Below are 25,101 nucleotides of genomic sequence, written 5' to 3' on the forward strand. Positions count from 1 at the left end.
GATGGCTGGCTTGCAAAGAGATTAACAGCAGCAGCAGCAGCCAACGAAGACGTGCATATGCAAATTAGGAAGTGTGCACGAGACAAAAAAAGAGGAAAAAAAAGGAGAAAAAATTCATCACGTTGTCAGGAAAGCAAAGTATGTGTCCAAGAAAATGGACGTGTAAAGTCGAGGATGAGAATGGGCCCGCTGTGACCAGCATGTGGTCGGAGGAAGGAGAAACACACATCAAGTAAAATGAACATGTGGCAGAGAGAGACTTTTTAAAGTGGTGTCGAAAGTAACAGCAATAAATGCTTTTGTTAAAAAAGAGAAAAATGCCAACCCGGATTTTTATTTATTTATTTCCTTTATTTTTATGTAACGGCCACATTACACATTAAGATTTTAACTGGAACCAGTCTATTTCTCTACGAAAATTTTACATTTCCATTGCAAGCACAAAGTCAGACTAATTATCAAGAATCATGATTTAGAATAATTTGTAACACATAAACAACCTACATTACCCTACACATGACACCTGAAAGTACCTGGACAAATTTACTATCTGCAAAGATTTGTCCCTGACATCAGATGATAATGTATATCTTCAATAAGCTGATACTCATTTTTGACAAAATCTGTGTGGATCAAATGAAAACTAAATCATGTTTTCTGAATTTTTGAGATGAGGATATGTATTACTTGGATTGTTCGGATTACTCTTCTCATCTTCATAGTTATTTTCACAACGTTTCAGTTGATGTAATCTCTGACTTTCTTCAGGATGCCTCTTATTTCTTGAACAACCTTCACCAACCACTCATTTGCCCATAGTTTACCAAACAACCTCTACTTGGCACTGTCAAATGCTTTCTCTAGTTCCACAAATGCAAAATACAAGTTCTTCTTCCTATTGAGTTACATCTCTTCAAATTGTGGAAAGAATCTTTTGTTCTTTTTACCAACAAAACATAGATGCATCACATATTTTGAATTCTAACAACTATGATTTGACATAGAGACAGGTCATCCTACCACTAATTTCCCCGTGTACCTAATGCATACAAGTACGACAAAAGATTGAATTGTACCAGATTCCATTTCCACAAACTGAGCAGAGGAGCTTTTTTTGTTTTCTTTTTGACAGTTTTCTAACACTGAAACCATCGATCATCACTTTGGTGTTACTAAAATTCACTCTCAGATCTTTTTCTTTTCAATGGAGTTTCTTCCACAATTTTACAGGCAAGAACATAGAGCACCTCTTCAAGACAACTCATCTTTGTACGATGCTTCTAAGTCACAAATGAAAAGCAACAAACTCGGTACATAACTTAGATTATATTATATAAATTATATATATTATATATATATTAAACGTTGTCATTAAATGTGCCATGCATTCCAACAATACTGAGCATTTCCGTGCATTGCTTGAACAACCCTAACCCTAACCACTTATTTCCCCATAGTTTATCAAATAACCTCTCTTGGCACTGTCAAAAGCTTTCTATAATTCCACAAATGCAAAATACAGGTTCTTTTTCCTATTAAGGTACATCTATTTAATGTGTCACTGATAAATACAATACCAATGATATTTCACTCAGGCATGAAACCAAAACTGAATTTTATCTATGATTTTCTGATTTCTTATTTGCTACTCAAATATTCTCTCAATCACTTTCAAGATCATCAACTTTAAGGCCCTGTAATGACCTCTATCAAGTGCTTCCTCTTCTCTCTTTTAACAATTGACAATTATACAAAGTTTCCAAGTCTTATGAAATAAGTCTTATGAAATAAGCTCTTTTATGATTCGATTTGTGAATCATTAGAAATTTTAATGCGGATAAATTCACATTCAACTAAAGAAAGAGGAAAGATAATTAAATTTTAGTTTCAAAAGCACAATTATTGGAAGACAGAGATCTTATATGGACCATTTCAGTGTTAGGCATCAGCCTACAACAATTAAGATGGTGAAGTGTTTTTGAGAACATGGTTCTGTTGGTGATAGGTATCGATCTGGATGAAACCATTAAAGTACATATACCTGAAAATACTGAACACGTGATGAACCAACCACATCCAGTCAAAAACATTTTCAAGAATCTGCAATCTCACAGAAGTCATTGCAGTGTAATTCAAAAAGATTTGACCATTTAACCTTACAAGGTTCAATTCATGCAATCTTTAGAGCTATTAAATTTGCAACAGCGGCTAACTTGCACTGTCAAATTTCAGGGAATTGCAAAGAATAACGTCAACTTTATGCAGTCGGATAATGGGAGATGAGGCATGTTTTTATTTGAATGAACATGTGAATAAACAAAATATGAGATTTTGGGGAATTGTATCCACATAAATTTACAGTATGGTGTAGAGTCAACTCTAAAAGATTATTGAATCATACTTTTTTGAGGATCCTGATGAAAATGTGATTAATGTAATTGGTGAGTGAGTAAGAGGAATGATGATAACTTTTCTTCCACCTGAAATGGCAAACATGGTAGGGTATTGGTGGCAATAAGATGGTGCAACTTCCCATATGGTTTGAGCCACTATGCAAATGAAAACTGTGACGTATCAAGATCAAATAATTTCTCGAAATTACAATTTTCCATGGCCTTGATGATCACCTAATTTGACAGCACCAAACTTTCTTTCTTTGAAGTCATCTTAAAGTTGTACCTAAATAAACCTCAAACTATCCAACAATTTAAAGCAAACATACAGCACAAAATTCACTGCATGCTAAGAACTGTTGTGGTAAATGCCTTACAAAGAGCTTGTGTTTACAAAGCTGTAAATGGAGGTCATTTACATGACATTATTTTTCATACATAAATCAAAATAAAAGTCCAATCTTTAAACTATGTAAAAAAAATTTTTTTTTTAAATTAAGTAGATTTATTTACAAAATAACAGATTTTATATTAAAATGGTAAAGTGACTTTTGTACCACCTTGTGTGTGTGTGCGTATGTATATATTAGTTCATGGGATAATTCTAATATTTTTCTTGATTCCAATACAATTACCAATTCTGATTCTTTATAAATCTCTTAATATTTAAAGCCATTATTTTTTCCCCAATTAACATAAAAACATACGTTAAATGTGCAGATATTTTCTCAAACTTAAAAACATACTTGTGTGGGGTGAGGAGTGATCTATAGATTTGTTTTACTGGTAGTTTCGAATATATAAATATTATTACTACCAGCAGTGTAAGATTTTGCTTTAAACAAAATCAAATAAAATAGACAATTAAAAGAATCGTTTTTGGCATTGGAAAATAGGCACAAATTTTTCTGATTCCAATACTCCTAAAAGTTTCGATTTTTCCGGTTCTCGATTCCAATCAATCTCTCAACACTAGTACATATAACTCTTTACATAAGTTAGGTAATACCTATAAAAACACATCAAGGGATATGTGACAGAGGGAATTTTGGGTTACTCTACAAAGGCTTGAGAGTATAGTTTTTCTCAAATATCATTTTAGTCCTACAAGTGGATGAAATTGTAATCTGCAAGAAGTACAAGACATTTTTAATTGTATCATTTAAAAAACATTTTTTTACAATCGAATCACTACTTATCAAGGCCTGGAAGCCACTCGTGGATACAGGTGATAGAGTGTAAGGTGGTCAGTGAGACAATAGCTCAGCGATTGTTTTGGTGGGAATTAGACTATTTAAGGGAATAGCAAGAACTTGTTCACATTGGACCATGTTGTAGTCAGCTGGGAAGTAGGTCAGTAGAACAGAATTCCACAGGTAGGCAGTACTAGGAAAAGTTTTGCTCATTGAATTTACATTTAGATTTAGTTACTAATAGAGAGTAAGGGAACTTGTTTGTAGTGGCTGTAGCTAGATGAGTGCTTTTTGTAAAAATCTGGTGGGGGTGGGGTCATTGAATGAAGTTCAGATGAGCACTTACCATGAAAATAACGGAAGAGCAGAGACAGGCTTGCAACGTCTCTTCTGTGAGAAAGAGGTTGCAGGGAAAAGAAAAGAGCATTGCTTACTAGGTTTCAAAGCTGATTTTGAACTCTGTCAAAGCAGGGTAGGGTGCTCCTCCCCAAATGTGGTAAAAGTACTCAATTTTAGGACATATTTGCCTCTTTTGCATGTAGAGAATTGTGTCAGGAATGAGATACCTTCTGGAGCGGTAGAATGATGCAACCAGTGACCTTGGCAACTGATTTGATGTAAGTCTTCTATTTCAGGTCTAGGGTGAAGGTCAGTCTACGAAGCTTATTTAAGCATGGTGTTTTTTTGAGGTGAGAGCCATTCAATTGTGGCCAAGTGGGGATTAGAGCATTAGTGTTGAAAAGATAGAAACTTGGTTTTGGATACAACCAACCACCTGTTGCTCAACTGCACTACATGATCAAGGCCAGAGGTGAGAGACTCAGAGAGATACAGATAGCAAAGTCTCCTTTTTTATGTGTTCTCATATTGATTTGTTTTCCTTACAAATGGAAATAAAAAAAAATGTGTTAAGACTTACGAGTTCTTCATCCAATGTATTTTTAACAGGTTCCATGACAACTTGGGTTGGTTTTACCATTGTACTCTCTACAGACTCTTCCACGATTCGGTTGAAATACTTTTCCACACAAAGAAAAAAAAAGTGAAATATAAAAAAAAATCGACAGAAATATCAAAAATCAATTATTAAAAAGAAAAAATGCTGTTTTATCAACAATTTCATAAAACCTGTTGTTTTTTATTTTAATGTTTTATGAATGGGTTGGGGTTTATTTGAATGCCATAAGAATTGATTTGTTGGTTCGGTTTTTCATCATTTAATGACGAAATACAAGATTTTTTTATACAATTAGTTGAATGCAAGTCAGCATTTTATCACTACTGGGAAGAAACTGTGGGTTCCATTCACAATCGAATGATGGCATACAATAGATGTGATTTAAACTAAGTCTATTTCATAATTAGTCTCTCACACTATTTCATAATTAGTCTCTCACACAAGTCAGAACAAAATATCTAATGTAAACAATTCATTGTATACATTTAACCAAACAAAAGTTGCTATTTTTACCCACAGTTTAAAGGGAAGAGCAATGGCGGATTCATAGCAGTATTAGTGCTTAAGTAATCAAAATAGGATGGAAACTCAGCAGAATCGATTCCATCATTCACGGCATCATTATCCATTGGTTCGATGACCTCATGTTAGAAAGAGATACTCACTTGGACAACTTTACGAAGGATTCTGTTATAGAGACCTAGCAGTTGACTAACAGGAAGACCCAGGTCTTTTTCTAAATCTTCAATTGTTTTGTGTTGAAGTCCGATTCCTGCAAGGAGGGCCTGGAAGAAAAAATAAAGATATGGGTGATTGTTGGTTGATGGAAGTTGAAATATGAAAAACTATTTGTTGCTGGCTAAAGCAGAAGAGTCGCAGTGTTGCAGTATAGTACAAGTAAACAGTGGAGAATGGCATCCACATTACAGGATTCCGTCATACGTGCACTTTTTTAAACTTCAAAGTTGCCTGACCTTTACCAAGTAATGCTGCATATTAGTTGTATTCTTCGGACTGCTCTTGTCATCTTGAGTGTCATTTTCACAACATTTCGGTTGATGTAACTTCTAACCTTTTTCATTCTTATTTGTTGAAATCAGGAGTGTTTCTGTCAAATTCAAGAATCTGTCGAGAATTTTGAACGGAACCCTTTGTTTACTTCATGTGGGTAGCATGCTCTCGTTCCATCAGCCATGAGTGGATAGAAATCCAATAAAATAGGTTTAAGGCTCCTAAAATTCATACTAGAACTGTTTGCAAGGACCCATGGCATAGCGGTTAGAGGATTCGGAAAAAAATCAATTTTAAAAGTGATATTGTCTTGAATGTTGAAGGTTCAATCCTCAGTGTGGGCAACCAAAAATACAATTGTGAATTACTTAAGACTTCTATCCAGTGAAGTAGATACAGGTTCCGTTCGTAATTCTATCCAGATTTCTGAGTTCGACAGAAACATTCCTGAGTTCAACAAGATGCACCTAAGAAGGTTGGAGGTTACATCGACTGAAATGTGAAAATGACACAAAGTGAGAACAGTAGTCCAAAGAACCCAAATATAACAAAAAAAAACAATCCTCATCTCAAAAATTCAGAAAGGTATTACTACTTTTTATAATCATTTATAATTTTTAATTTGCTGTTATTATTCGATTTTTATACTCCCACCACTTCACCTTATTTGCTCTATCTTCCACCATTTAACATTTTTAATGTGCAAACAAGCAAAATTACCAGAGATTTAGTATCATAGAGATGATAAAGTTGACTAAATTTGTCACTTTGTCATAAATTTAGTAAATGGTTAAATTCTACCCAGAAATATCATAAGTAGAGCAGGTCTCGTTTTCTAATAATACTAATTAATACAAAGCTCCAATTGTAAAAATTGGCATCTGTTTCAAAGCTATTTACACACAAATTACATAAATCCACTTTAATCCATTTGGCATAATGGTAATCCACCTTAATCCATTTGGTATAATGGTAATCCACCTTAATCCATTTGGCATAATGGTAATCCACCTTAATCCATTTGGTATAATGGTAAGGTTGTCTGCTAATTGGCTGAGAAACAAGATCGGTTAATAGCAAACAATTAAAAGAAACTTACTTAATAATCCCTGACTAAACAATCAGATAAGGATCAAGGGAAAGTGGAGCAAGGGTGGGAAAGGAGTGGTGCTCTCCCTTATATCTTAGTGTGATAATTAAAAGGAAGTCTCTGAGTCACCCTTGATTATGATGGATCACTATACTTTTTGGGAGGTAATTGTGGTCTAGTGGTTAACAACATGGACTGAAGACTTGAGTGTCCCAAGTTCGAATCCAGTTTGTTCCACAAAAATCACATTTACTTATGACGTTGGTCCACCCCATAATCCCCAATGTCTTTCAAGAACGAATTATGACTGGAATAATATTGGTAAAATTAATGCCAACAATAGAATCTTTAGATTCATATATGAGAGAGATATACTTTTTATTCTTACTGCTTAATATAACGCTCACTCAAATATGAATTATATTTTGTCTAATGGGTGTAAAAAAATCATATTCAGTTTAACAGCTGTTTTAGATGCTGGCATGTGTTGGACAGCTTTAAGAAATGGACTTGCAAACTAACGTATCCCTCATCAGGTTTTTATTTATTCCTCTTAAGCCTATTTTTATCATTTCTTCTATCTCAACTGTTCTACATCTATTAAACCAAGAACATTCATTGATTCTTTCAATGTGGCCATACCAATAAAATCTCCTGCTTTGCGTATATTTTTCTATACTGTTCAGATATAATCTTTCTCTGAAGTTATCAGAACTAAATATGTCTTTAAAACTCACATTACACATCCATCGTATCATTCTCATATCATTACTCTTCAACATGCAACACATGCCCTCAACTCTCACTGGTCAGGTTACACCTTCATACAGCATCACACTGCATATATAGGCTTGATAGAATTTTCTCTTGGTTAACAGTGGTAACGCTGATAAAACTGAATATAAGGATATGAAAAATGTGGACTAAATGTAGAAATAAGACTGAATATTACTTCGGGTATTGACTGAATATTTTGTGAATTATTAATATTAATGACGGTTGAAACAAAACAAGTGATGAATTCTTAATTTCATTCCTTTATCCTCAGGAACTGAGAAAAGTTGTTGGAAAAGTAGATGACAAAACTGTAGTCATCTCTTTCTTGTAAAAGCAACGGTTTAAATAAATTTTGTTGAGTATATATATATATATATATATATATATATATTTTATTTTTTATTACCGTATCTTTCTGTTAAGTTACATTATTGTTTCAGCTACCTGGCCGTATTTTTGTATTTCTGTAAAAGTCTGAGGAAGCTACAGACGGCCAAAAAAAACGGCTGGGTAGCTGAAACAATAATATAACTTAACAGAAAGATACGGTAATAAAAAATAAAATGCATATTTGCTCAACAACAGTATTGAGCACTTTATTCAGTTTTTATTAATTACCATATCTACTATATAATTATAAAACTCAAATGACCTTGTAACAATGTATGTAACCCACTTTCCAGTTTACGACATCCAGTTGTGCATGCGCGCATAACCTGCACACTGAAATATTAACGTAATTATTTCAAAATTATTATTTAACATGGGAAGAGTGGGGTTTAAAATAACTTAAACATAATGCAGAAATGAACAATGACAAAAAAAAAAAAAAAAAAAAAAAAAAAAAAGCAGATATATCAAAATTTGAATTTAACTATAATAAGTATTATGGTATCTGTTCAGTGCACATTTACCTATAAGTATGGCCAACCACTTATAATTCAGTAACTGCAAATTTTTTTTTTTCAAAAATAATCAATTATAATAAACAGAACGACTCATAGAAATCTATCTATATTATTTTTTCATTTTAATATACTTTCATAAAAATGTTTCTGTTATGTCAAAGAAAACTATTTTCTTTATGTCACAAGTGTCACGCTCATACATGAATTCCATAGCTAATACAACATACTGACCCAACGGGTCACGGGTAGTCTAGTATATATATATATATATATATATATATATATATTTGTTTACTGTTTTATGGGAAAAAATTCCAACAAAGTGCTCGATTACAAAGAAAACTTTTTCAATATAAGAGCTTAATATTTATTTAAAACTGTACAGAAGGTCAAAAAACCATTGGTACCGTCGGTTTCAAGACTAACATAAGAGGGACCAGTTAATGGTAAATAATGTTAGGCTCTCGTCATTGTTTTCTGTTTGAGGAAAATGGAAAACAATATGGCTGACGAGAGCCTAACATTATTTATAAATAAATAACCCCAAAATTTCACCTGCTACAATTTAAACCCATAATCTTGAATATTTTTAATTTTAGAAGAGTTTCTGATAATTTGTATTAGTCTTGAGATGAAGAATAAAGTTTCTGGTGAGTAACCAACCTGTATAAGTCATGAGTAGGGCTATGACAAAAACATATTTTTCCATTGTTTTTACTCTGAAGTGTGTATCCGTTGATATCTTATATGCTTTTATATAGAGTGATGTGGTTGTCAGTTGATTGCCTGTGTTGGATATATACTCGAGAGTCAAAACAATGAAAAGAATATGCTGTTGTAACAATCCTAGTCATGAGACAAAAAATAGTTTTCAGTTGGTAACTAATCTGTACAAGTCTTGAGATGAAGAATAGAAATCTTTCTCATGTAAAGACGAAAAAGTATGTACTGGAACTCTAAAAGACCCAGTATTTTTACAGAGCAATTCCAGTTTCTGATTGGTTTCTAGCAGATAATGGCTCCATTTGATTGGTCAGTTTCTATCACCAGTATCCAGAAACAGAACCTTTCAATTTTCTTTAATCATATCCTCAGATTTTATCAAAAAGATTGCAACAGACAGAATCTTATAAGAGAGGAAATTACTTGGCAAGCTAATTACAAATTACAGTTTATTAGAAAAATTAAAATGGATTTTTTCAAGCATAACTACATTTTAAAACTGAGGAATATTTTAGCATGTATTTTAGGTGATTAAAATATGTAAAAAAAAAAAAAAAAAAAGCCTTTGATAAACAAACTTTGATTAACTCAGCTTTACTATAATAGAAGATATAGATGACCATTCATTTCTGAAACACATCCGCACAGGTGTTGTCATTTTCATTTCTGTTATTCAAGATTAAAGAGAAAAAGGGATGTACCGCCGGAGAGATTCAGCAACTTACCAATTGAACTGCACTGAGACTGAAACCAGAGATCTTCTTCAAAAAGAACAGTTTGCTGAGTGACGGCATCAGGTCCATAATCAGATGATAGTCAACCATGTTCTGAGAGTATAGTTCTAACCGTTTCAAGTCATAGGATGTGAATTCATAATCCAGTTCGTTTCTGGTCAGAGCTTTCAAAATTAAAAACAAGAATAAATGAAAAATGTATATAAAATCTTTTCTTTAAAAAAAAAAATGTATTTTTATTAACTTTCTATTTCTATTATACTAAAAACGATTGTTTTTTTTTTTTTATAATTTATATTTATAGAAATGTTTTATGAACATGAAACAGGTGAACCTAGAAATATAAGTGCATAATTTATCTTATAAAATAAAGAAAAAAAATTTTTAACGATGTATGTAACCATGATGGAAAGAAAATAATTTACACTAAAAATCACATAAATTAATTAAATTGTTGAAATTTTATAAATAAAATCATTTTTAAACAATTATTACGAATCTGTAGGCATTGTGCTGATTCTAAACTGTTTCTTAAGAGCTATTTTAAGGGGGAGTTAACTACTGATTAATTTAATAAATGGTGCCACAAGATCGTCAATTAGCCATAAAATTTGATTTTTCTAAAAAAATAAAACTACTTGATTAATTTGCTTGATTTTTGGCAGACAATATTTTTTTTTCTGTCATAGGTATCTACATCATACAGATTTTTCTCTACCTTTTTTAGAGAGAAGGGGGATTATAGACAAGCACTGAAACAGCTCTTAAATATCTGATACTAGGCAAGAATATTTAAAAAACATACATTATTAAACTAACTAATAAAAAAAACATGAATTAACAAAGAGAATTTACTGGAAATCATATTTTACTTAAACTTGAACATAGAAACATAATGGAAATGAATAGGTAGAGAAAAGCCTGAACAAAAGCTTTAATAGATTGAACTAGGTGTTAATATACTTTCTCTTTTTCTTGTATTCCCACCCAAACAAAATGGCTGCAGAGGCATAAGAAGCTAATGTCAGATTTATCAGGGCATCTTGAGTGAGGTGTAACATGATATTCATTCATATTACATTTAAATTTATTCTTTTATAATATCAAGGGCAGTTGTCTGTGTATATGTCTGGCTAAAACTAAAAAAGAAAACAAAAAAAACAAGTACCCACAAAGTTGGTATTTTCTTGATTGCCCCGGCTGAATAATATCTTAGAAAAAAAAAAAGAAAAAAAAAAATTTCATTCTTTGACTCTAAAATTAGTGCAGATTTCGTCAAGGAGTATGTACTCATTTTTAGTGAAATCCTTTAAGTTTACTCATACGTTAAGGAATCTGTAAAAACATCTTGTCTATATGTGCGTCTAGGAAGAGAAGATAGGAAGAGGGAAACTGGGAGAGGGGATAAGAAAGAAAGAGAAGAGATAAAATTTTAATAGAAATATGTTACACTTTTACCATGGACAATGCCACATAACGCTGCTAGTGTGTGTGTGTATATATACACATACATATATAACATTAATATTATTTAAAAAATCAACAACAAAAAACTAAACAGTAAATTGTCTATGGCATCATAGCGTAATGGGTTAGGATGCTGGACTGAAATACATATAAGGTCCGAGGTTCAAATCCCAACAAGCTATGCTGAAGAGGAGTAGGGCTCTGAAACACGTGTGTCCGTAGATTACTGTTTTTAAAAATAATAAATAAATAATACGCCCAAATAAAAGATGGGTGACTTTCTAAGAAAAACACTGTATCTCCGAGGCGGAGATGTTAACCTTAATATCGTTTAAAAAAATCAACACAAAAACTATATATATATATATATATATATATATATATATATATATACATATATATATATATAGAGCTAGTAAATTATTATTTATGCTGGTTTTTTTAAATACCAGAGAGTTTTTGGTACGAATGTGTATTTGAGATTATCATCATGAAATGCTAGGATTATTAGTTTACAAATTACAGATATTCAAGTGAAAATAGTGTTGCATATTTTCAGAACAATGGAAAAATCTGAATTTTGTTTATTGATTAAGCATTTTGTTTTTTGTTTTCTGATGGACAAAAATGCTATTCGGATAAAGCAACGGATTGATAAGTGTTTATTCGAAATCTGCTCCATTGGAAACAATGATTGTGCTGACGTTAAACTCGGCTGTATAGACACACACAAGTGATGCTGAATGTTTATTTACCTAAATGTGGTAGTTGTACTGGAAATTATTAAAAAAAATTTCAACTCATTTGGGTCAATTGTAAATTATGGTTGCATGAGATAGCAGAGGAGTTGAAGATATAAAAAGACAGTGTATTTACAATTTTGCATGGACATTTGACAATGAGAAAATTGTGTTTTCGCTCATCGTCGATAAAAAACTGATGATTCAGAGCATTGTTTGTGCTATGAGCATGAAAGCCCAATAAGACAACAGGATGGTTTATTTACAGAATAGTATTTTATAGAAAGTTTACAACAGATAGTGCGGCCATAATTGCCGTCAAGATTGCTATGGCACTTTGTAACAATTCATAGTCTCTAAAAGAGTCCATGCACTCCTGAAATTTTCTTTTTTGTTTTTAAATCAATTTTGACATTTTTTTTTTTTTTGTGCAATAAAAGTTCCACAAAAAAAAGCCTCCCTCCATCCTTTACCTTGTGTTTCCTCTTTGCAATGTTTCTGCTGCAGAATGCTGAGTACGGTGCGAGTATTGAATTTGCGGAACTCAAAAGACAGGAGGGAGATAAACCGGTGCCGGAAGTCTGTGAAAAGAAAACAGAAAATGGAAGAGGTATTTAGAAAAAAAAATTAAAGTTTCATCAAACGAAAAAAAAAAACAAAGTTTTTTTTCCGCTGTTTTTATCTTGCTTCCTTTTGCAACAGAAAATATGTTCAAGTTCATCAATCAGAACTCATTTGAAAGCAAAAAAATTCAGTCAAATAAATTTTGAAAATGATATGGCTGATAGATATGAGGATATATTTTACCTCCATTAGTGTGTATGATTATTTCAGGTTAATATTTTCCAGAGTTGAAGCAACCAATTACTTATAAAAAGGGTCACACAATAGTGCTCAATACCAAAGTAGGGCAAGATATATTTTTTATTTGTTTTACATGAGTATTTTAATGTTACTACACATTCATGAGCATAAATAACTAGAGACCTCTTCAGGCGATAAACTGGCTGACTGAAACATTCCTATGAATGTGTAGTGACATATAAATGCTTATGTAAAACAAATAAAAGGTATATATATATATATATATATATATATATATATACCTGTTTCATGCTTAAGCAATCATCAGTATAGGAAATGATAATTATTACTGGCTAGGAGATTTGAACCCAGTTACATAGTAAGCTTTGACTTTGTTGGCTGACATTCTACCTCAATGGCCACCAGCAATTAACACAAGAATTTAGCAAAATTAAATGCCAAGTCAGTGGGCTTAAATAGTAAACAGAGCATTCAACGATTATATATATATATATATATATATATATATATATATATATATATATATATGGCACAATCATGTTGACACACTGATTCTCGTCAAATCACAGAAGTTAAGCAATGCTGAGCTTGGCTAGTACTAGATGGGTGACCATTTGGAACTACCAAGGCACTGCATGGTGGTGGAAGGTCAAGTCAATCCTTCTGCTTTCTTACGTGTGTAATGGTGACATTTTCCGAAATGGTTGAGCCCATATTTTTGTAAATTTTCCTAACTGTAATTTATATGTCTGGCAGTGTTCTTCGATATGTATAAAACAGAACCTCCTCTGGTGAGTACAGAAGAGGATTAAATCTGATCTTAAATATAATATTTCCTACGCAGAAAAAAAACAGTTTTAGTGGAGAATATTTTATGTTTCATCTAAAGAGAAGAAGGCAACAAACTTCTATAAACACTAAAATATACGAATAAAAACTAGCGAAACAACATTTAGATTTAAGGTAAATAAACATATTTAATACAATTAGGTAAAATTTCATCTCTATCCATACTTATAAATCATTTTAAAGGAAATCTTTCAGAATAATTTGATTACTTTGATAAATGATATTAGTTAATCCGCAAGATTGCTTCAGTTTAATCTCTGCAAATTTTCTTGTTAAAGTATTTGAAGTCAAAGATAATCCACAAGCTGCCCTCGATCTTTAAGAGAATTAGAACCAGCTATTAATTCGGAATTTGATTATATTTCACTCGAAATGTTTCCTCGTAAAATTAATTAGTAATAGCAGTAGTGGGGTTTAGTTCCTCGATTTAATAAAAAAGAGTGTGTGAAATATAATGACATTTAAAAGAGTGATGTTTTTAAAATCTCATTATTATTTAATCTTTCAGACGGATATATGTCAGATAATTTTGGAAAACATCATATATATATATTTTAATATATATATATATATATATATATATATATATATATATATAGTTATCTGATGATAGTTTATGATTCACATTATTTAATCACTACACGTTTAAAGACGGGAATACTAACAATGTGTTGCTTAATACATATAAATATATATATATATATATATATATATGCATATATATATATATATATATATATATAATATAAAGCTTAATGTCTGTGCGTGTGTGGGTGTGTGTGTGTCTTGTAACAAATAGGCTCCTATATGTTTGACTATTTAAAAAAAAACTGATTTCAGATAATGATTAAAAAATATCGAAATAATTAAAAAACATTGCACCTAATCAGGAATGAAATAAAGGAGTTAAATCGCAATCCAGAGATTCTGCAATCTTGTCATGAATAATGTTTTGGAAAGAGCACAAATATGCGAAGCTGAAAATGGGCAACATTTAAAAGACATTGTTTTTCATAAATAAAGATTGCTTGAATTTTGCATTTCTTTTTGAATTTCCCAATGTGTTAGTCAGATTGTGTTAAAATTACAGGAAGATATCATCAAAAATAAAGAATCTATTGAAGTTCAGAACCCTTCAGTGACTTTTTAAACACCCTGTATTTAACGTTTGTAAAAAAATACTGGAATCATCCACTTGACACTTAGCAGCAGTAGTTGCAATCATATCAGTGGCCACAGTAGAGTTGATCTGTCTCTTTTTTTTTTTCATAGCTGACACTAGTTATGAAGTGTGTAAAATTGTTTTTTCTCCTTCTTCATAACAGTTGTTATACATCTGCCTCTCTCTTAACAGTATGTGGCAGTCTCAATAATACCATAGGGTCTCTTCATATATGGAATGACAGCAGATATAAAATAACAGATAAAATTCTCGGTTTAACAATTATTTGGGGGTTTTATTGTTTACACTGTACACTTACGTATTACATAATACCCCATTCATCCTCACCACATTTCAATCCTCTATAAATAGGATTGCATGAAACATGCTGTACTGATTTGGTACAGGTAGGTAAGTATAAAATGCCGAATTGAGAAAAGATTCAATAAAGTTTCTATGTAATATATATACACACACACACACATGTGTATATATATATATATATATATATATATATATATATATATATACACACACACATTATGTACATACATATATACAAGGTGAAATGATAAAAGTGTCGCCCTAAAGAAAAGAAAACTACAGCTTTATTTTAAAACTGATTAAAAGAATCAATTCAGGTAACTTGATTATGTAGTAGAGCTGGCATCTATTCAATGTATCCATCTACAGCCTCAATTACCGCTTCAACAGGTTTGGAACTGGGAGCATGTCTTTTAAACAAGTGCCAGTGGGAGCTTGACAAATACTCGGCGGATGGCGGCGATCAGGCTGGCTTTCGTGTTGTGGGAGGTCATGTTGGTGGTGTTCCTGACATATGACCAAATTAAGTAGTCTAGTGGGTTCAGGTGAGAGGGGGGAGGGGATTACCAATGAGAGAAGGGTACAAAGTCGTAGCACTTCTTCTGAAGCCAAGCCTGCGTCTCTTGGGACTTGTGAGCTGGCATGGAGTCCTGCTGCCAGATCCAGAGTGTGCCAGCAGCCACCTAATGGCACCAGAGGATCATGCTGACTTTAATACCGACTTTGAAGATGTGAGGTGGCATGATGTGGCCCTCACTTGAAACCACATCATCGTTTTTTCTATGGCGACAATTTTAGCGTTCCATCCTGTATATAAATAAACACACACACACACACATATATATATATATATATATAATTATTATATACTGATAGATACAAAAGACATTTTGCGTGTTTTTCATTCGTTTGTGAATTACCACCCTGGGATATTTGGCTGGCTGTTACACTCCAACCCAATCTCCAGTCGTAAAAGGCAAAAGAAAATTGAATAGAAATTAATTTGACTAAAAGAAGCTCCATGATGGAATGAACGTCGACAAAAATAGGTGCAGTTTTAAGGATTCTTTCGCCAAAAGGAAGGCATCTTTTTTTTCTTTTTATTTTTTTGAGAAACGGCCAGCAGCTGATTCATGTTTTTGAGCTTTTAAAGTGGTTGAGAAAGAAAAAGTTCCAAGTGTAATGAAATGTGAGAGCTACAACACATTGGAAAGAGTTTGGGAACATGTATGCATATATACACACATATACATATATAAATCAATCAATGCCTTTGTTCAGTCTCAAGAGACAATGGATACTCCCTGTAGCGGTAGCTGCGCGTGTAATTGTGAAACAAAGGTTACACAATCTCAACCACACCTCTCCTAACTCAGCACTGCTTGAATCCAGCAGTAAGGTTAAGCCCAGGATGATTGCAAATAATGCAGAGATAAACGAAGACCACATACCGCACGTGGAATTTCCAAATGGTCATCCATTTTAGTAGTGACCAAGTTCAATGTTGCTTAATTTAGTAATCTAATGGGAACCGGCGTGTTAATGTGATTATATCATATATATATATAAATCAAGTATATATACATGTGGTTATATACACACATGTATGTGTATATTTATGTAAATATCGATACATAGGTATACAAGTATATGCATATACATATGATTATTTATTGTGAGCTTATGTTTCTCTATTATCCATTCTTCATCTTTGACAATGTATGTGGCTTTTTAAACCAACTGAAGATCGGCATGGCCTGTATCACAGATGGCAGACAAACATAATGATCTCCACGGACTTTTAAAGGGTCATCATTTGCGATCAATAAATAACAAATACAACTGTATACATGAAAAGGTTATATCTACACACTTCGCTACTCCATCATTACCATAGGACTTTTATTATGTTTGGGTAACAAAATGGGGCTGAATTCTAGCTGGGGTCAAAGAGATAAAAACTTGTACAACTCAAGCACAATTCAGCCTCTGTGTTTATAACCAAATGACATAGCAAGCAAGATAACCTGTAATCATTTTAGTGGGTCATGTCCTCTTCTCGTTTCTACAGACTCTTTCTCACTGAACACATGTTGTTAGTCTTTCTTTACTTAATTGTTTTTTTTTTTCATAGTAGGTGCTCGACTGTGCTTTGCAAAACATTCACAACAAAAACTCGTCTGGCTACAACCATTATAAGTAATTTTCCTTTTTTCCTCTGTATCTAAAACTAAACTTAACTTCCACGGGTAAAGTTTCTTTCCAAGAACTACCTATTTGTGGAACACAATACCATGGGGCTGTTTCCCAGTTGACTGATATAGATACATATAAAAATATTTCTGTGTGCTAGAACGTTTTCACCTTAAATTCTACACAATTATGCAGAATGTAGAAACTATGCATAAATAGAATTAAGGGTAATAGTGAAATAAAACCAATCATCTTATAAGAAGCCATAGGAAAAGATTACATCCTGCAGCCTGTGACCGAAGATGGCTTAAGATAGTGAGTCTGTGCATGCATAGAGGTGCCAAGTTGGGAGTTTGTGTTTCCTGCCTGAGCGTGACGCGCATACTACTAGATTCCAGACCCCTAAAACAAACGCTTAAATTAGAGTCTTAGCTAGTCGAGTGAATGACTCCCTCCATCTCCAGTAGGAAACCTCCAAGATGCCCACGCCCCAATTTTTCTTTTTTGTCCCTGGCTACCCCAATAAGTGATCTCATCTTGGAGCAACTTCAGATACTCCCCCATTTCTCTTTGACCCCAGCTAGAATTCAGCCCCATTTACAGACCGGCCTGCTTGTTTTCGATCTCTATCAAGCTGGAAAACAGTGTGCTGTCTACTACCTAGAGAGGGTTAGAAGGGTCCTAGTAAGAGTTTTTGTATATTCTTTAGACTTTTTTCTCCACCCCACACAAATGAATTTAATAAACTACCAGTGTTATTTTACATAATTTTATCTTTAATTATATACATTAATCTATTTATATATATAACTAGCAAAAGTACCTGTCGTTGACTGCGTTCAAAAACAGCCTACAGAAAATGGACTCTGATTTATGAAAGTATGATAGGTTATGAAAAGGAAGGGTTGTAAAGAGATAGCTTCGAATTTGGGGGTATCAAAACCAAAGCAAAATATGATGAAAGTAAAAATAAAATAGATAAACCTCATAATTTATTATACCATACCTGTTCACACTGAAACACTTATCACAATATTCTGTGGATCTATATTAAAAAACCTTGTTAAACTTTGTGACATATTTCCATTCTATGGAGGTCAGGCGCGAACGAACACCCCATAATTTTATTATACCATATTTCTTCAAACTGAAACATAATTATCAAACATATTACGCAGATAAATATGAAAAGTCTTTATTAAAGTTTGTGCCTATTTCCATTCTATGGACGCCAGACGCAAACACAGACCCCACAATTTTATTATACCATCCCTATTTAAGTTAAAACATACTTATCAAAATATTCTTATGTACACCTATATCAAAAAGACTTGTAAACGGTTTTTTTAAATTTTTTATTTTCATACTTTGTGGACCAGGCGCGAACGCAGACCCCACAATTTTAATGAACCACCGTTCTGCCAGATCAAACATACACATTCCTGTGTCTCGATACATCTATCATTATATGTAATCAGATTTTTAAAATAGTCAACCATATAGGAGCCTATTCGTGACCAGACACACACACACACATTCAGCTTTATATTATATATATCTATATATTTATGTAATATTAAAAAAAAAAAAATGATTTGGTTCAGGGAATCTTAGGTACGATGACCCCCCACCCCAGTGTGTTTGTGGTACTTTGGTAAATGATAATCTTATCTAGCACAGACCAGCAAAGATACAGTGACAAGGATGACCATAGATACCCCTCCCCAACTTTTGAGTATCCTTGTGCCTAACTTTTTGTTTTTCTGTTTTGCAAGTAAACAACTCATGAGAATAAAAAATATATAACTTAAAATTTAAAACCAATGCTTATATTCATTTTTTGATGGGTATTCTATGAGAATATGGATAGGTAAAATTATAAAAATATTTTAAAAATATAAAAAAATGCTTATATTTAGAACCTATTGAGATAAAAGAAAACTCAATATACCAGATAGATCAATTGAAAAAGTGATCATCGTTATATCGTATGAATCTGAAGAGTCTATTGTTGGGATTGATCTTTCCCAATATTTTTAATTATTTTTTTTATTTTTTATTAAATTTCCTTGTTTGAATATTTGATGGATTAATATTGTAATTTCTTTCTACCATCAATTTTCTTGTTTTATATATAAATATATATATCTTTTGTATATTAAATTCACTCCTAAACTAATAAACTGATCATTATGAATTATGGGGTACATATTCTAGGCAATATGGTGAGTAATGTAAGCACGTTTGTTTTATTGGAATAAACATTACAATTTAAAGAATATGCCTCACAACTGAAATCTCCCCCCCCTCTCTCTAAAAAAAAGAGCTAAAAAAGAAAAAAAAAAAAAGGAAGAGCTAAAATTTAAATTCTAGGCATTAGGTTTCTGAGATGAGGGTCGATTATTCGTATTATTTGGAATTTTAGTACTACTGTTCTCATCTGGAATGTTATTTTCATGTTTCGGTTGATGTAACCTCCAACCTTCTTCAAGTGTATCTTGTCGAACTTGAGAATGTTTCTGTCAAACTCGAGAATTTGGACGAAATTTTGAATGGAACCCTTTATTTATTTCACGGGGGTTAGAGTACTTGGAAAAATCAATTGTAAAAGTGATGTTTTTTCTGAAGATTGAAGGTTCAATTCTCAGCGTGGGCGACCTTAAAATAAAATTGCGAATTACTTATGACCTCTATCCAGTCATGGCTGACGGAATGAGAGCATGCTAGCACTGTGATGTAAATAAAGGCTTTTGTGCGAAATTCCGCCCAAATTCCTGAGTTCGGCAGAAACATTCCTGAATTCAGCAAAATACACCTGAAAAAGGTTGAAGGCTACATCGACCGAAACGTTGTGAAAATAACACGTGGGATGATAACAGTAGTCTGAAGAATGAAATGGATACTAATATTAGACCTACTGCTTATTACCCATCCTGGGACAGGTATTGTGATATTTTTTTACATAAAAGCTTTTATTGAAATGTAAAACTAATAAATTCTGAGTATGAAAATAAAGAATTCTGTTTTCGACCAAATACATAGTTGAATGCAAAGACGTTTCGTATGTGTGTCAGTCATGTTTGTTCTTTATGGTAAGAAAGAGGAAATAAATTGAAAGTCATAAAAAGGCAACCGCGTATGGCGGACTGATATACACTTTCATCTTCTAAGAAACTTACAACATAGACACATCATCTTGTCAGTTTTTTTTGTTGTTTTTTTTTTTTTGTGTTTGTCTTTTGAAAGTTTTTTTTTTTCCTTCCTTCCTTCTTTCTTTGCAATTTAAGGTTTTCATATCTACAAAGTGATTCATGAATGCGTTTCAATATTTTTTTTCCATTTGCTGATGCAGGGATATATTTCTTTAAAGACACTTCTAAAGATTATTAAATAAAACAGTTTTAGGAAAAAGAAAAAAAAAAATTTTTTTTTCTTTTTAAAGTGGCGTTTTCTTAATTTACAACATCAGCTGCTTTATGACTAAACGAACCATGAAGAACTTTTTTGTATTCAGTACTCCCCCCCTCCCACCACTTCTGGTCTTATTCGCTCCCTTTATTATACACTAACAGGCGTTGCTTAGTTGAAAATTATGCTTAAATATTCATTTTTTATTCATGCCGATTTCGTATTTATTATTATAGAGTCAATTCTTTATCGATTATTATATTGGAGCTAATATATAATAATGATTTTAAACGTTAAAAAGAATGACTTGTGTGCTATCAATAAAAATTAAAATCAAAACATATAGCTTTTCATCCTTATCCGTTAGTCTAAATCTATACGTTTACAAAAACTGCAAAACATAATGCTTAAGCTATAACTTTTAATTAACGCATGCACATAAAAAAACATGTATAGCCAAATTAAGCCAATGTTTTTTTCTTCTCCAATTTTGACTCCTTAGCAGATATTTTATTGTCTAAAAACCAAATCAAAAGTGTGCTACAGGTCCAAATATCTTATCTATAAAATTTCAACTCTGTAGATCAAATATTCAGTTAAAAGATTGGGAGAGACTTTTCCCACATACACCAACAAAGTCACTTTTATATATAGATATATATAAAAATATTTCTGTGTGCTAGAATAGTTTCAGCTTAAATTCCACGCAATTATGCAGAATGTAGAAACTATGTATAAATAGAATTCAGTGTAATATGAAATAGAAACCAATCATCTAATAAGAAAACATAAAAAAATGAATAATTAATTAACAATCATTTTTCAAAGGAACATGCAAATTAGTTAACCTTCATGTAGTTGCTTACATATCTATGACTGAGTATATTAAGAAGTTTGTTTTAATAATTTTTAAATAGAAAAGGTAGACTTTTAATATTAACTAGCCTGGGTGCTCAGCGTTGCCCGGGCGTTTGGACGTGTATATTGAGCAAAAAGTGTTAATAGGTAGGCAGGCAGGCTCAAACCTGTACCACGAAGGAAAAAAAGAATGTGAAAAAAAAAAAAAAAAAAAAAAAACGTGACGTCTTTGCCGTTGCGTCCATTGCCAAACCGGAAGTGGCGAAGATTTAAATTAAGGCTAGTCAATCGGAAAGAGGGGATGACTTTTTAAAATATTGGTAACAAAAGCGACTCTTCCCCTTGTAGAAAAGTGCCTAGTTCAGGGTAAAGGAATTAATGTTTTTAGCCAATTTTTCGATATCTGCCATCCGAAGGGTCGAGCTTCAAAATGATACACATCTCGTGAAAATCTGTTGCCTGCAGAAAGTTTTAGGCAGACATACATACATTTAAACAGACAGGTGAGATTTATATTTTAGATGTCAGAGCGAGAAAAAAATAACTTTATAGGTATACAGTAGAACCCTAGGATATGGTGGCTCTAAGATACGGTTGTTTCAGGTTACGATGTGGAATACAATGTTTTTCTGGCCCCTGGTTACAGTTATTTATAATGTTATTTGCATATATACATGTGCATTATATACTGTACTGTATTTTGTTACTAATTTTTAATGCTATATCCCGGGGTGCTACTGTAATAGATAAATAAAATTATATAAACTTTACAAACAGTCTCTATTGACAAGGCTGCAAAGTTTATTTATAAAAACTCTACATTGTAGTCGGCACTTTAAAAAAATATTGGTCTTAATTTCGCATTATCTATTTCAACTAATTTACATTATATGTATATTAAAATTACATACTACAGAGCGGAACGATAAATTTGTCACCCTAATGAAAACAACACTACAGATTTATTTAAAAACTTTTACTGAATGAATCAATTCAGGTAACTTGATTATGTAGTAGAGCTGACATCTAGTAAATGTAGCCACCTTCAGCCTCAGTCACCGCCTCAACACGGGTCTGGAACTGGGAGCATGCCTTTTCTATAACTGCCAGTGGGAGCTTGGCAAATACTCAGTACATGGTGGCAATCAGGCTGGCATTGGTGTTGTGGGAGTTCATATAGATGATTTTCTTAACGTATGATCAAACGAAGTAGTCCAGTGGGTTCAGGTCGGAGGGGAGGGAGGGGGTACCAGTGAGAGAAGAGTACAAAGTCGTAGCACTCCTTTCAAAGTCAAGCCTGGGTCTCTTTGGATTTGTGGGCCAGTACAGAGTCCTGCAGCCAACTGATCGCACCAAGGGATCACCTTACACATCCAGGTACACTTTGGTGTTGACGTTAAAGCTGACTTCGAAGATCAGAGGTGCATGATGTGGCCCTCACTTGAAACGACACCAAGGACCATAACTGTGGCCAGAAACTTTGTTGAGCTGTGCCCTCAAACATTTAACTGTCCGAATTTGCATTTGGAGAGTGCTGGCAATGGTCCTGTTGTCATAACTTGGATCGATAGAGAGCATGAGTTGTACAGCGGCGCATCTCCAATTTTACTCATTGAATATTGTGTCACTTTCAAACGTAAACACCACCCTGCAAGAATTGCAAAAACCTAACGTTGTCATCTCCCCTAATGGGTATACACATGCGACTGGGGACACCGCATGTGAATTTCATACTCCCATGGAACTTCCTCATTTGGAGGAAACCAGTTAAGCCTGTGTAGGGTTAGTGCTGTTTCCATTTTCATACGTATGCTTTCAATTTCTTTAAAATCAGATATACATATTTGAAGTTTTAAAGGTGTTCTACAATATAGAACTAATGGTAATCTAGTCAGCTATAAAAACAAATTACATTATATTGATTATTTGACTTTCTATTTGCTGATCAATTAGTTTCCCAATCGTCTTCCATCAATTTTGATTCTCTATATCAAAATTTACCCTTTACCCTTTTAACAATTCAGAAATTTACCACGTTCCTAGTCTTTTAGGATAAATTTTATGATCCAACAAGCAGGTTGCAACGTGTTGCCTGATTGTAAAATATGCTTAAATATGAGATTTTAATTTATGCAGACTTTGTATATATCATTAGAAAGCCAATTCTCTATTGATTATTATATTGTACCCAATATATAACATTGATTTTAAAAGTAAAAAAAAAAAATTACTTAGATGCCATCAGCTAGAATCTAAACCAATATATTTAGTGTATCAACCTTAGGGAATATTGTTTGAGCTATTGTCAAATGAATAAGAAATAAACTGACTTTAACACATAAATGTATATTTGCGCATGCATATAAGAGCATTTTAAGTCAACTTATGCTTGCCAAGCTCTAATTTTTTTAATTCCAAGCTTACATATGTATATTATAAAATGGTCTGCAAAAAATTGCAATTATTTGACCCACCTCACGCTACTCTGCGACCTTGCATCTTGGAGATGTACTTTGAATAAATGGAGACAAACATACACACAGAGGCAGTGAGTTTTATAAATAAGATTTGTCAAGTCCTCAAACGAAGTTTCCAAAAACCTATTTCTGAAACCTGTTGCAATAAACATGCTTCCCGAGATCCACAACCTAGTCATCTTCAAATCTAATTTCAAACTGCATTCATGAATCATCAAGTATTATTCATTTCATTCATCATTTACAAGGCTCTCATAATATTTTCATCATTCAACCATCATTCTACCTCATTAACCCTTATCCTTGAGTGGCTTTCAAGTCTTGATAAGTGGGGACTCATTAGTAAATAATAAATTTTTTTTTTTAAATATGAACAGCTCTAATATTTTTGAGTTTTAGTAAATTACAATAATTGCAAAATCCCCTAAAAGGAAGTTAACTACAAAATTGAAATTGTTCTGATCCCATAACTTCAGTTGAGTAATATTGATTTCCAAATGCAACACACTTTAACTAAACAATTCTGATTTTGATTGTTTTGAAGCTTTTTAGGTTTGATATCTTGAAATTATTAAAGGACATTTAAGTTTCCAAATTGTTAACAAGTGTGCTTATCCGTGCTTCTATCCAACACAAGTTAGTCAGTACTGTAGGGGTGGGGATATCCACACAAGGTCAGCCGACAGAGAGAAAACAAGGAAAAGAAAAAAAAACAATCCTTCAATCTGGGAGTGTCAGAAGGCAAAGTGCTTTCTGACAGCAATGACACTTGCTGTCAAGGGTCAACAGCAATCAGACCTCCAAAAAAACTACAAGCTGGAAGAGTGGAGGAGATGGAGTCTAGACACACACACACACAAAAAATGTTCTGTATCAAATATTTATGGCAGATGAGATGTATCTATGATACACTGACGTTTATACAACCCATCACTCAATACTTCCTGGGTCAATCAAATAAAACAATAACTTTTAGGTAAAGTTCAACTTGATTCAGAAACATCATTTTAA

The 25,101-nt window shown here is 32.7% G+C and overlaps 1 protein-coding gene across 1 annotated transcript in view; it reads right to left on the reverse strand.

The window, feature by feature from the left end:
• Nucleotides 1-25,101, reverse strand: part of LOC145303661 (RNA cytidine acetyltransferase-like) — a 139,050-nt gene that overhangs the window by 572 nt on the left and 113,377 nt on the right. Inside the window, exons 22-25 of the mRNA XM_080145244.1 lie at nt 12,468-12,575; nt 9,779-9,951; nt 5,210-5,329; nt 4,506-4,604 (exon numbers count right to left, since the gene is read on the reverse strand). Coding sequence (XP_080001370.1) covers nt 4,506-4,604; nt 5,210-5,329; nt 9,779-9,951; nt 12,468-12,575 — 500 coding nt within the window. The remainder of the gene's footprint in view (nt 1-4,505; nt 4,605-5,209; nt 5,330-9,778; nt 9,952-12,467; nt 12,576-25,101) is intronic.

This window comes from Euprymna scolopes, chromosome 19 (assembly GCF_053919585.1).
Source record: "Euprymna scolopes isolate OS-2025 chromosome 19, ASM5391958v1, whole genome shotgun sequence".
NCBI lineage: Eukaryota > Metazoa > Mollusca > Cephalopoda > Sepiida > Sepiolidae > Euprymna > Euprymna scolopes.